This window comes from Schistocerca piceifrons, chromosome 10 (genome assembly GCF_021461385.2).
Source record: "Schistocerca piceifrons isolate TAMUIC-IGC-003096 chromosome 10, iqSchPice1.1, whole genome shotgun sequence".
In the NCBI taxonomy this organism is placed as follows: Eukaryota; Metazoa; Arthropoda; class Insecta; order Orthoptera; family Acrididae; genus Schistocerca; species Schistocerca piceifrons.
In genome coordinates, this window is record NC_060147.1 from 89771037 (window position 1) to 89786357 (window position 15321).

General features: G+C 40.6%; 1 protein-coding gene across 1 annotated transcript in view; it reads left to right on the forward strand.

Annotated features, from left to right (window-relative positions):
* Positions 1–9059, forward strand: part of LOC124718881 (acetylcholine receptor subunit alpha-like) — a 638987-nt gene extending 629928 nt beyond the window's left edge. The window contains 1 exon segment of the mRNA XM_047244518.1: positions 7158–9059. Coding sequence (XP_047100474.1) covers positions 7158–7349 — 192 coding nt within the window. The 3' untranslated portion in view covers positions 7350–9059.
* The last annotated feature ends 6262 nt before the right edge of the window (positions 9060–15321 follow it).

Sequence of the window (15321 nt, forward strand, 5' to 3'; positions counted from 1 at the left end):
CCTCGGTCGTATGCAGTCCTGATTGTGGCGCTCACCTGCACGGCGCCAAACACGCATACGACCATAATTGGCACCAAGGCAGAAGCGACTCTCATCGCTGAAGACGACACGTCTCCATTCGTCCCTCCATTCACGCCTGTCGCGACACCACTGGAGGCGGGCTGCACGATGTTGGGGCGTGAGCGGAAGACGGCCTAACGGTGTGCGGGACCGTAGCCCAGCTTCATGGAGACGGTTGCGAATGGTCCTCGCCGATACCCCAGGAGCAACAGTGTCCCTAATTTGCTGGGAAGTGGCGGTGCGGTCCCCTACGGCACTGCGTAGGATCCTACGGTCTTGGCGTGCATCCGTGCGTCGCTGCGGTCCGGTCCCAGGTCGACGGGCCCGTGTACCTTCCGCCGACCGCTGGCGACAACATCGATGTACTGTGGAGACCTCACGCCCCACGTGTTGAGCAATTCGGCGGTACGTCCACCCGGCCTCCCGCATGCCCACTATACGCCCTCGCTCAAAGTCCGTCAACTGCACATACGGTTCACGTCCACGCTGTCCCGGCATGCTACCATTGTTAAAGACTGCGATGGAGCTCCGTATGCCACGGCAAACTGGCTGACACTGACGGCGGCGGTGCACAAATGCTGCGCAGCTAGCGCCATTCGACGGCCAACACCGCAGTTCCTGGTGTGTCCGCTGTGCCGTGCGTGTGATCATTGCTTGTACAGCCCTCTCGCAGTGTCCGGAGCAAGTATGGTGGGTCTGACACACCGGTGTCAATGTGTTCTTTTTTCCATTTCCAGGAGTGTACGTTCTCAGAATTTTCTTCCTTAAATATAGGGCTATGGTCGATACTACTAGACTTCTCTTGGCCAGGAATGCCCTTTTCGCCAGAACTAGTTTCCTTTTTATGTCCTCCTTGCTCCGTCCATCATGGGTTATTCTGCTACCCACGTAGCAAAATTCATCTATTTCGTGAATGCCAGTTTCGACGTTATGTTTCTCGCTGTTCGCATGTCCTCATTACTTTCGTCTTCCTTCGATTTACTCTCACTCCATATTATGTACTCATTAGACTATTCATTCCATTCAGCAGAGCCTGTAATTCTTCTTCATTTCCACTGAGGATAGCAACATCATCAGCGAATTATCTCATTGATACCCTATCACTTTGAATTTTGATTCCACTCTTGAATCTTTCTTTTATTTCCATCATTCCTTATTCGATGTATAAACTGAACAGTAGGAGTGAAAGACTACATCCCTGTTTTACACCATTTTTAATCCAAGTACTTCGATCTTGGTCTTCCACTCTCATTGTTCCCTCTCAACTCTTGTAAATATTGTATATTATTCGTCTTTCCCCACAGCTTACCTCTACCTTTCGCAGAACATCTTGTACCATTTTAAATAGTCGAACGCTTTTACCAGGTCGACAAATCCTATGAACATGTTTTGATTTTTCTTTGATCTTGCTTCCATTATCAACTGCAACGTCAGAACTGCTTCCCCAGTGCCTTCCCTTTTCCTAAAGCCACAGTGATCTCTAAAGAGGGCAGTCATAGAAGTTGGAAAAAAGATATAGGTATAGAAAAGGTAAATGCAAACAAACCAGGGGTAACAGAAGAAATACTAAAGTTGATCGATGAAAGAAGGAAGTACAAAAATGTTCAGGGAAATTCAATAATACTGAAATATTAGTCACTCAGGAATGAAATAAATAGGAAGTGCAGGGAAACTAGGCGACATGGCTGGATCAAAAATGTGAAGAAATCGAAAAATAATCTTTTTCCATGTCTGTCTAGCTCCCCCCCCCCCCCTCTATCCTCCTCCCCTTCTCTCTTTCCATCTTTACCTCATCCTCTTTCTTTTCCACCTGCCCACTACCACTCTACACCTTACATCTGCCTCGCACATCTCCCCGTCTTCCCCTCTCTCTGTCCACTTCCCCCCTCACTCTGTTCATCCCCTTATCTATCCATCTCCACCTCTTCCCTCCGTAGACATGCCCATCTCCACATGTAGCCCATGCAAGGCAGTCCAGTGAAGCAAGCTGATACTAATCCCACAACATACATGTAATGCCACACATTAGGGGCTTGAAAATCATTTATTTCCCCCTGACATATAGGCTGTCATGCAAAGCAGACCGATAAAGAAAGTCAATACTACTCTACCATAACACACTCATATGCAGGCAGCCTACATGTTAGAGCCCAATAAACTATTTCTTGCCCCTGACATGTAGGCTGCCCAGAAAAGTAGTATGATTTGGAAGGCTAATACGATTCCCACACATTTGTCTGTTGTTCAGGGCAGCCTATACGCCAGAGACTGTAAAAAGACCGTTTTTCCCCATCTCCACTCTTATTGAAAATAGAATGTTATAAAACCCACAATGCTGATACTCAAGAGGCCGACTGTCTGTGTGCCAAATTTATCTGATATCGATCCAGGGGTTTGCGAAAAAGATACTGGACATTCAGTCATACACACATACATTCTGCTTTATCTATATAACATATAAACATGGGACTCATTAAATACGTAAATAAATTCTTAACTATCGATAACAAACCTGTGAATAGAAAGCAGTGTTGATGGTCATTGTCTCTTTCATTCCTCACCTGTTCAAGGTGGTGAGTAGTTTATCCTTCAACTGCATTTTTCGACCATTTCCCCACTGACAGTTCGTAGCCGCATGTGAACCATGCTTTGAGATATATGGTGATGCTGTGCTCATTGTTCTGATTAATCTTCACCCACACCACATGGGTGGTGGTCGTGTAGCTCATACTCCAGCTAAGTTGAACACCTACGTGGCTGGTTACTGAATCGGGTGGAAAATGTTGCTTGCTGGTGGTTGCAGATTTGAGACTGTATGCATGTGGTGATGGTGCTCAGCGGAATGTTCATGCAAATCTTCACAGTGAGGTTGATGATGTTCATTTAGCTCACCCTGCAGTTAAGTTGTTCATCCATCAAACCACTAAACAGTAGTGCAGTCTGGTGTGATAGTGGTTGTAGGTAACGCATTACTAGAGGTATGTTCCCATGGGTTTTCACTACTGCCACGTTCCTGGTTATGTTGCTGACCTTTAAAAAGTTGTGTCTGGCGTGACCTCCTGATCACAGTTGAATACACCGTACTGATCATTGTAGGGAAATGAGGATTTTATCTACTCTAACATGGCAGTGGTATTCATGTCTGTTTTCATGTGTCTTTATCCTCATCCACATTGTTCATTATGTAGCTCGTCTCCAAACTAAGTGGATGACAGCTGAATGACTTGTACTGGTAGTTGCAGGTGGAGGCGGAATGGAAATATGTGGTAATAAGGCTGAGGCGATTATTTCCATGTGTAATGTGGGGAAACATCTAGAGCTCAGTTAGGAATACAGCAAAGGAAACACTCATGGGAAACCCAGTGGGCAAGAAGATCTGGTTTGGAAAGGAATGTCCAGATGCCCTGGAAAGGAGAAAGGAAGCCAGGAACAAGTGACTGAAGGGGACAAATCTGGCACAGGCCAAAGCATAATTTGAGGAGGTCCGAAAGACTACACAAACAATTCTGAGAAGAGCAAAGAGGGAATACATAAGGAATATCATCATTGAAGCAGAAACAGACTTCAGAGGACAAAAGGCTAGGGAAATGTTTCTGAGGGTGAAGTACCTCTGCAAAGGTCACCAGGCAAAGCAGAAATTTGTCAAAGATTCCCGTGATAAGATCCTGACGAGCGATAGGGACATAGCTGAGAGATGGAAAGATTACTTTCGATAGCTGCTGAATTGTGATGAACCCGAACTGCAGTTTGATTTCCAGTACCCAATTACAGCCGATGCAGACTGTCCCCCAACTACCCCCTGGATGAGATAAAAACCAGAATCAGACACATTAAACAGAATATGAGTCCAGGTGAAGATGGAATACAGGCTGAAATGATCCAGGCAGGAGGAGAGAAACTTGCAGAAAAAATACACCAACTGATACAGGCAATATGGACCAAAGAAGAACTACCAGGAGAATGGAAAACAGCTCTGATTTGTCCAATACATAAGAAGGGTGACAAACTGAAATGTGACAACTATCGAGGGGTCGCCCTGCTTAACGTCTGCTATAAGATCCTGTCAAATTGCCTCATACATAGAATTCAGCCAGTGGCAGAATCGGTGATTGGGGAGTACCAGGGAGGTTTCCGGACAGGACGGTCAACAGTAGATCACATCTTCAGTCTCCAGCAGCTCACTGAGAAACTGTGTGAATATAGTAAAGATTTGCATATTTTATTCGTTGATTTTAAGAAGTCCTATGAGTGCATACATCGCAAGAGCCTGCTCAACTGTTTAAGGGAGTCTGGCACAGCAGACAAACTCATCAATCTGATAAAGATATGTCTGAACGAAACACGTGGAAAGGTAAAGATGGGAAATCGCGTAACTGAGGAGTTTGAAATTGTGACAGGACTCAGGCAAGTAGATGGGTTATCCCCTATCCTGTTCAACTTTGCCCTCGAGAAGATCGTACGCGAGACATTCCAAGAGAAAGGTTTGAAATTGAAGGAAAAAGACTGACATACTTAGCCTATGCAGACGACATCTGTTTACTCCCTAGGTCGGAAGAGGAGTAAATGACTAAAGCACTAAAGGAGGCTGCCAGCAAATTTGGGCTGAACATAAACAAAGCGCTTCAGTCTGGAACCGCGTGACCGCTACGGTTCGAATCCTGCCTAGGGCATGGACGTGTGTGATGTCCTTAGGTTAGTTAGGTTTAATTAGTTTTAAGTTCTAGGCGACTGATGACCTCAGATGTCAAGTCCCATAGTGCTCAGAGCCATTTGAACCATAAACGAAGAGTACCTCGTTATGGCGCGTGGTCATTGTCAGACTGCTGATCATCTACAATCATTGCAGGTTGAGGACCATTCCTACAAGAGTGTGCAAGAACTCAAATACTAGGGGCACTTTTCACTGAGGACTCGTCATGTGAAGCAGAGATCAATGCCAGAATACAAGCAGGAAACCGATCTTACCACAGCCTAGCACAACTGCTTCAGTCCAAATATCTCTCCAGACAGTTCAAGATTCGACTGTACAAAACCCTGATCCAGCCTGTTGTTCTATATGGCTGTGAGACATGGAGTATCCGGAAACAGGACTTCCATAAGCTCCTTGTTTTTGAGAGAAAAGTGCTTCGGAAGATCTTCGGTCCGGTTCTGGATGCAGATACAGGGGAATGGAGGATCAGATACAACCAAGAGCTTGAGGAACTATACCAGCAGCCCAACAGAGCAGAAACTGTCAAGGCCAAACGAATGCAGTGGGCCAGCCATGTGGCCCGGATGGAGGATCACAGATGGCCTCTAAAGCTCCTGGATTTCACACCTACAGGAAAGAGACCGCGAGGGAGACCCAAGAAGCATTGAAGGGATGGACTCCATGAAGATTTAAACAAAGTGTCAATAGATGTGGACGGATGGCGGATAGCAACAATGGACAGAATACAGTGGAGGAGGAAACTTGTAGATGCGTGCTGTCCACTGGGCCTGATCATGTAGTAGTAGTAGTAGTAGTAGTAGTAGTAGTGGTGCGAGGTGCATTCACGTTCTAAGGCCTCCGATTTTTTTTCACCGGACTGGAAAGAGATAGAAACATTCGCATTGTTTTAAAATGAGGCCGCGTTCATTGTCAATATGTCCCAGAGATGGCAGCACTGTACGGCAGATGGAATTTTACCGCCAACGGCGAGAATGAGAAGTGTTTTAAATACTTAAAATGGCGACGTTTTCCTTACTTGAACAGCGTGCAATCATTCGTTTTCTGAATTTGCGTGGTGTGAAACCAATTGAAATTCATCGACAGTTGAAGGAGACATGTGGTGATGGAGTTATGGATGTGTCGAAAGTGCGTTAGTAGGTGCGACAGTTTAATGAACACAGAACATCGTGTGACAACAAACCGAAACAACCTCGGGCTCGCAGAAGCTGGTCTGACGACATGATCGAGAAAGTGGAGAGAATTGTTTTGGGGGATCGCCGAATGACTGTTGAACAGATCGCCTCCAGAGTTGGCATTTCTGTGGGTTCTGTGCACACAATCCTGCATGACGACCTGAAAATGCGAAAAGTGTCATCCAGGTGGGTGCCACGAATGCTGACGGGCGACCACATGGCTGCCCGTGTGGCATGTTGCCGAGCAATGTTGACGTGCAACGACAGCACGAATGGGACTTTCTTTTCGTCGGTTGTGATAATGGATGAGACGTGGCTGTCATTTTTCAATTCAGAAACAAAGCGCCAGTCAGCTCAATGGAAGCACACAGATTCACCGCCACCAAAAAAATTTCGGGTAACCGCCAGTGCTGAAAAAATGATGGTGTCCATGTTCTGGGACAGCGAGGGCGTAATCCTTACCCATTGCGTTCCAAAGGGCACTACGGTAACAGGTGCATCCTACGAAAATGTTTTGAAGAACAAATTCCTTCCTGCACTGCAACAAGAACGACCGGGAAGGACTGAGCGTGTGCTGTTTCACCGAGACAACGCACCCGCACATCGAGCTAACGTTACGCAACAGTTTCTTCGTGATAACAACTTTGAAGTGATTCCTGATGCTCCCTACTCACCTGACCTCGCTCCTAGTGACTTTTGGCTTTTTCCAATAATGAAAGACACTCTCCGTGGCCGCACATTCACCAGCCGTGCTGCTATTGCCTCAGCGATTTTCCAGTGGTCAAAACAGACTCCTAAAGAAGCCTTCGCCGCTGCCATGGAATCATGGCGTCAGCGTTGTGAAAAATGTGTACGTCTGCAGGGCGATTACGTCGAGTAGTAACGCCAGTTTCATCGATTTCGGGTGAGAAGTTAATTAGAAAAAAAATCGGAGGCCTTAGAACTTGAATGCACCTCATAGTAGTAGTAGTCTTCATTCCTTTCACATTGATGGTCATTTCCTTTGCCTCCAGCTGTTCTTGCCCATGAACTCACACTTAGGCAGCTAAATGTGGTCTACTGTTGGTTGCAGGCGATGGAGGATTGGAAGTGCGTGACAGTGGCACAGGAGTGATAGTTTCCATGTGTTTTCATCCTTTCCACGTTAACGGTCGTGTCGTTCACTGCCAGCTAAGCAGCATAGGAAGCTCAACGTGGTTTACCACTGGTTACAGGTGAAGGAGGACTGGAAGTACGTGGCGATGGTGCTCGACCGGCTGTTCCTGTGGATCTTCACACTGGCCGTGCTGGTGGGCACAGCGGGCATCATCCTACAGGCTCCCACGCTCTACGACGACAGAGTGCCCATCGACAAGAAGTTCAGCGAGTTCGCCACGACCACCGTGGTACGCTGCCCTCCTCAGTAGGTGGCCACCTCCCTCCTACCTCTCCCTGCGATACTCCCGTCCACGAAGGCCACGGAACACTGTGCCAGCTGGGCTCGTGCATTGTACCCGATCCCTGCTCCCGACATGCAGGTGCAACGCACAGAGCTCCAACGGTTCACTTGATTCTGCAGACGAGTTTTTAGTAGCATCACTAACGCCCTCATGTCCTTCATCGGCATTGTTATCGGCTATTAGGTTCATTCGAAGACTACGGCTTCGTTAGGTGTCTGAAAGCAGCCTCCACATTCCTATAAGTTTAACAATTTATTAGAACCTCCAACTGAAGACAAGTTTCTGGGATGTAGGTCACTATGCTTTAAATGTCATACCTTCCTCCAAATTCACAACTGGCAGGCTCATCAGAAAGCCATGGATACTATCAGTACTCAGACATTTCAAGAAAATGACGCAGTTTTTCTGGCACTGTACCACAATAGTCAACCAGTCCAATATTCTTCCAATATTTCCACTCATTCACCACTTCTTTACAAATTCATACCTTGCTTTCATTCCGTTATGAACAACACAGTCGGCACCACTTCACTATTTCATGCTATATATTTCTGTAACAAAAATTTTGTAGATTGCAAGAAACTGATAAAAATACTCTGCTAAATATATTATCTTTTATTTTTCTGGAAATTCCATCTTCAGTTAATTTTCCTCTCACTTACACAATATTTTACATATATTGTCATATATTTTATATTCAGTATCCAAATATATGATCTTTACTTGACAATTTTTTCTGACTTACTCCACATATCTGTCAAGCTTCTTCGTGTACAATATCAGTCAGAACACTCAAACCCGAAAAGGGCATGTACCCATACCCTTCATCAATTCCCGTTATGTTGCACTTTTTAATCAGACATAAAATCCCAAAAACCATACTGTTCTGCAGCTTCTTTAACTTACATAAGCTACTTGACATAAAGACACATTTAATAAGAAAATAATGCTTGTAACTCAGGGTAAAATCAAAGTTACAAAAAAATATACAAGGTTATTTCAGTGACAAGTCTCAAACTATTAGATAATTTATTGGCTATCTGGGTTGATAAGTAGGCAAATTATTGTGTGTCTTAGTTTTATGTAGTGAGCATTGTTGAAAGTGATGTGCTGTTTTAGTGAATCTGTGATCTATCTAATAATCATCCTTAGCCATGGTATTTAGATTTGTAGTAATAGAGCTGTTTAGTAACAGTGACAGTGGAGGAATGTATGCACGATTAAGTTACAAATATTAAAACCAAAACTTTCCTTTTTACATAGTATAATTCAAACTAATTAGACATCTATGCAGACTACATTCAGAAATAATCTCAAGTATTTGCAATCAATCATCGGTGAATTTTACATAGAAAAGAGGTACAGGAATTCTCATTACCATAAGATTTCTTACTTTGTTGCCAACTTCAACCAAATCATATTCAGTTTATAGCAATTACAATGAGCTTGTTAAATTTACCCACGTCTCCATTTGGTTAACATTACAAGACATATTTAAAATGTGCCTTTATTTCCAAATATTTCATAGCTGCAAGCTTTCACACCACTCTTCATGTATGTAACAGAGCTATGTGCATAAGAAATGAACACGAGTTTGAAAGAATAATTAATGCCTTCTATAATTTCTTGCTTGCTTGTTCACATTGGTTTTGGGGTATGTTACATGTGATCAGTTGAAATGACATGAGAAATATAAGAACATTATATTCATACAAACCACTAACATTCAACAATGTCAGTCATCAGAAATTATACATTCATTGTTCTAGTCAATTATGTAATATTAGTTGTACAGTTGTTCTATTGTTATCATATACAGATATTTACTTCCATTTTTTGAGCATGTGTCTTCCATTGGGCAACTAAGCCTATATTTTAGTATGATTTATGTGTTACTCTTAAAGCAATAATATAAAAATGCATAATTAGAGAGAGAAATACAAATATTTTAACTATTCAAGCAATAATTATGTACTAAAATGAACATTGTCTTCTGGTTTAGACTTCATACAAGTTTGTCTAATAATTTTCATTAAATAACAACATATAGACAACATAAATTAAATATTATGTTAATGTAGTCAGTTCATGCACGTAAAATTGTATGTGATTACTTTATGAATAATTTCTGATTCCACTGTAAAATCAGATTGAAGTAAAAGAAATAGAATGTATACCAAATATGTGAATAAATTATGATATAAAAACTAATTAAATAAATACAACTAAAGACATGACTTTTCAAGCAACATACATAAAACAAAGCAAAATATGAAATGCTGATTTGTGGAAATCTGTTACCAAAACACTATCCCAGTTACTGGCGATGTAAAATTTTAATATGCATGAACAGATGTAGCTACTAAACTCATTTCAGCATCAAAATGGTTTTAAAACAACAACAATGAGTAAGTGAACAAAATAAAATGTAATACTAATAAGTTTGGTTAGCACTAAAAAATTTTTTCTAACTCCCAAAAGTATTTACCAAATTGGTTTTATGTACTTAATAATACCAATCATTAAAAGAATATTAATATTGGTATGTAGATTGTCATTGGCTGTATCATTATTTTTATTCTTGAGCTTATTAATATTTTGCACTGTGCTTTCTATGACTATAGCTGAGCATGTAGTGTGCTGGAAAAGAACAAGCAACAGGACATTTTGCTGAGCCATTGCATGACTTAGTCAGCAATGAGTAGCACTAAAATAACGAATCTGGCATGCAAAATTGAAAGGCAACAAAGGAAAACAGAGCATAGAAAAATGTGCATGTTTTGGAATGAATTGAATGATGCTGAACTAAAATACGATATTTTCTTACAGGGGAAAGTGTCTGTTATGGAATACCTTAACTAAAGGCACTATTGGTGAAATTGCACACATTTCATGGTACAGCTAAGGATATTAGCAAGTAGGACTGTGAGATCTCTATCCATGCAACAGATGAGTGAACACAGTCTTCGAAACTGACTTCTTTCTTCTGGCATAGTTGTTCCTCTGAGGCTTGTATTTGGCAAATTGTTTAGAGGAAAAGAAGAAAATTTCTCAATAATGGCCTAATATCTACTGAGAATTGGATAGCGTTCCCTCTGATGGAGAATGGATCTTTGCAGCTAGTAAATTCCTGGATCCAGCATCAAAGTTCTGACCTCTCAGTTTGCTCAGCTTCAGTTAAGTGTGAATGGTAGACCAGCAGATGCCCATTGTGCATGTGACGAATCATTTAAATGTTTAGAAGTAACAGAAGTAAATTCCTGATAGTTTTACACACATGGTGAAGCATGTGTAATGTACTCATGCTTATAACTGTTAAAAATTCATTTACTGTTTAGATTTTCTTTCTTTTTCTCCAACTGGCTTAGTAATACACAATGGCATCTAAACTTAACAATGGTGATGAGTTTAAAAAATTTACTGCTGACAGAATTTTCTACATCTCAAAACATTCTGTAAATTTCTGTGTGACATTTATCTTATGGGTGTTAAACTTAAAACATTTCCCTATATGTCATTTCCCTACACAAACAGTTTCATTTTGAAAATATGCAATAAAAAACAGGAATAACTAGCGTATTTTCGATTAAGTTTTTGTTATTTGAACTGAGTCTAAGTCCAGAGTGGTCCAGAGTAGTTATTCAGCATCACTACTTTTGTACTGGATATGATAATCCAATAAACAAATTTTGTTTACAAAAAACAGACCTCCATTTGCTCTGAAATAAAAAAGAGTCCTAAAATCGAACACTGGAAAATGCAATATCACACTGATTAAAGTCGTTAAGCATGAAATTACAAAGAAAACGAACATGTTTAATAAGGAATTTGTAGTAGATTCATACTGTGATACAACTGTCATAAAGTTATAAACAAAACTAGGAAGGTGAATGACTTGTGAATGGAATTTTGTTAGTGAAATATTTGTATTCTTTCATTTTTGATGTCAACTAACTATGGTTTTATAAAGACTAATGAATGTTAGTGCAAACCATTTATGTTACATGATAAAATTAACATGTTACCTCGTTTATGAATAAGTTCATCTTTCGTAGATTTTGTCTAAATTTTAGCTGTAAGCAGGGCCACTTAAAATTATTTCTCATGTTGAGTTTCTATTCAATGCGTTAAATACACTAAATCAGCAAAGAAATGACACTGAAGCACAGGAACTCAGTATCTATTATGTGTGAAATAGATGCAGTATTTCTCATAATCATGAGTAACAGACATCTGCCATTTTATTCCAACCAAGAAAGCATATTTTAAACATATACTTCTAAGAATAGCACAGTTCAAGCACAAAAATAAGATTTGTTTACTACTTTATATATGTTACTGGTATGAAGACAGAGTCAGATACAAATTATATTGTTTATATATTTGTACATACAAATGTCTAGGGAGCAAACAGATATTTATACAAGTAATATAGAATTCCAACTTGTTTACATGTCAAGATAAAAGAAAACTTTGTATGATATAATATGTTGTTTCATTTGGAATCATGATTGTATAGTCTATGAGATAGTATTTAGTTAAAATTAGTAGCATACTAAAGAAAATAACATAATTACTGACATTAAAGTTTACTGAATAAATAAATCTTGCTTCATGTGTGCAGCTGTTATTTTGCCATAAGCACATTCAGCGTAATTTGAACTACATTTTATAGTAATGAATACAATTTGTTACTGATGAAATACTGTTTCATTAATTAAGCTAGTGTTTTCCAAGATTACATTACAGAAAATTTATTATTTTAAATTTTGATATTATGGTCTTGCATTAAATTTATTTTGAAGTACAACCTCTACATAAAATTCACTTCATAAAATAGAAAATCGTTATTTTGAAGTAAAAGAACATTTAGAGTGGAACAAAATAATTTTAAGCAAGATGTATTTACTCATAGAACAAGAAACTGAATTTTGTTCCAATAATAGTTCACAATAATATTTGTTAAGGATTTTATGAAGCAGAGAAAGTGATAGATATAATTGTTATTGTTGCTTGATTTTATAATATTACATTTCAGTAATAAAATGTTGAAAAATAATTATGGTAAACTCTATTGGTGTCTGTGTGGCTTGTATTAGAATGTAGAAATATAAACATGCAAGTAAATAATTCACAATAAAATTATGATTAAATATATTTAAATTTTGTTTAAATCATACCATTTCTGTAAAATAAATCAAATTATTTAAATACCTAATTTACACCCTAACAGAAAGTGTGTAAAATTATTCAGTCTGTTGCTTTATGTCAAGCATGAAGATTTAGTCTGGTGATATATCAGAGGGAAGTGTGGAAACTTATTCTTATGCTGATATGTTTACCTTTCAACATATAAAATTAATACAGCGTTCCATAAGGTAGATAACATCTGACAACAGCTTATGTGGCTTTTGACATCTGCCAGATATGAGAAGGTCACTATTTTATGCAAACAATGTTTAAAAATTTTAAATGATGACTCATTTCTTTCTGTTTCTTGTTACTAGGAAATTATTTTCATACTTCTTACTTACAACCTTTTGTTGTTAATTTCTCACATATGACAATGGTCCACATTACATGGTATTTCCAATGTTACCAACTAGTCAAGTGACAAAATATTTTTCAGATCTGCTTGTGGAGCCTTTTGGTACTACCAACTGTGGACAAATAAAATGAATAAAGAATGAAAACAAAATACCTACAGTGAAACAATTGCGACTAAATTCATCATGCTTAGTCATCTTAGTTTTGAAATTGAGTACCAACTACAATCTCATTTATATTACTGTAATATATTGTAGGTTAGTGCGAAATGATGTGTGAATAGTCCAGAAAATAATGCAAAAATGTTTCACCTCACTCTAAATATGACAGCAGGATTATGCTATATTCCTTTCATGTAGATGCTAATTAGTCAGATAGCATTCACTACAATAAAAGGTGGCACATGAAGGTTATGAAGTCATGTTCTTTTGCACAGACCACAATTTCTGAAATATACGTTTATTATTATCAACAGTGCACCACATGTTGAGAGCCACATTATTACAAATTGTATGACAATAACTCATCACTTTAGAAATACAAATAGAATACATACATACATAATTTACAAATTTTCACGCATATTACTTATATACACACAACAAAAAAAGTTTTGCATTGTCCCAGTTCCCAGAACTCCTGAAGATATACTTTGACTGTGGATATTGTATCACTGACATAGTCACTTTGACTATTCAGAGATGTCGCTAAACCCGCCCAAAGATGTAAACAACCATGCATGAGCAGCGCCTCTTAGATGGAGGGGGATCTGACAGCTGATCAGTTCCAGTCATTCCACCAGGAAGGAGGTACATGGCTCGTGTTGTCTGTAGTTCAACCATGCCTAGACGGTCGATACCGCAATTCGATCATGTACACAGTGTTACTTTGTGACAGGAAGGGCTCTCAACAATGGAAGTGTCCAGTTGTCTCGGAGTGAACCGAAGAGATGTTGTCTGGACAAGGAGGAATACAGAGAGACAGGAACTGTCGATGACATGCCTCAGTCATACCGCCCAAGGCCTACTACTGCAGTGGATGACCGCTACCTACGGATTATGGCTCGAAGGAACCCTGATAGCAACGCCACCATGTTGAATAATACTTTTCGTGCAGCCACAGGACGTCGTGTTACGACTTAAACTGCGTGCAATAGCCTGCATGATGCGCAACTTCACTCCTGATGTCCATGGCGAGATCCACCTTTACACCCACGACATCATGCAGCGGTGTACAGATGGGCCCAACAACATGCCAAATGGACCGCTTAGAACTGGCATCAAGTTATCTTCACTGATGAGTGTCGTAGATGCCTTCAACCAGACAATCGCCAGAGACGTTCAAAAATGGTTCAAATGGCTCTGACCACTATGGGACTCAACTGCTGAGGTCATTAGTCCCCTAGAACTTAGAACTAGTTAAACCTAACTAACCTAAGGACATCACACACATCCATGCCCGAGGCAGGATTCGAACCTGCGACCGTAGCGGTCTTGCGGTTCCAGACTGCAGCGCCTTTAACCGCACGGCCACTTCGGCCGGCGCCAGAGACGTGTTTGAGGGCAACCTGGTCAGACAGAGCGCCTTAGATACACTGTCCAGCGAGTGCAGCAAAGTGGAGGTTCCTTGCTGCTGTGGGGTGGCATTATGTGGGGCCGATGTACGCCACTGGTAGCCATGGAAGATGTCGTAATGGCTGTACGATACGTGAATGCCATATTCTGGCTGATAGGGCAACCATATCGGCAGCATACTGGCGAGGCTTTTGTCTCCATGGACGACAATTCAATTCGCGCCCCTGTCGTGCACATCTTGTGGATGATTTCCTTCAAGACAAATGATATCGGTCGACTAGAGTGGCCAGCATGTTCTCCAGACTTGAACCCTATCGAACATGCCTGGGAAAGATTGAAAAGGTCTGTTAATGGACGAACATGACCCTCCAACCACTCTGAGGGATCTACGCCGAATCGGCTTTGAGGAGTGGGACTATCTGAACCAACAGTGCCTTGATGAACTGTAGATAGTATGCCATTAGGAATACATGCATCCATCAATGCAGGAGGATGTGCTGCTGGGTATTAGAAGTTCCAGTGTGTACAGCCATCTGCACCACCACCTCTGAAGGTCTCGCTGTATGGTGGTACAACATGCAATGTGTGGTTTCTATGAGCGATGAAAAGGGTGGAAATGATGTTTATGTTGATCACTATTCCAACTCTCGGAACAGAGGTGATGCAAAACTTTTTTTATATATGTGTAATTTGTGACATCTGCTGTAGTATCCATGAAGTCTGAGGAGTTTGCAGAATAAGAATTTTGGAACAGTCTTCCATAATGTGTCTGACAGTCTCTTGGAAACCCCAACTGTGTAACAGGTTACTGAATCTCC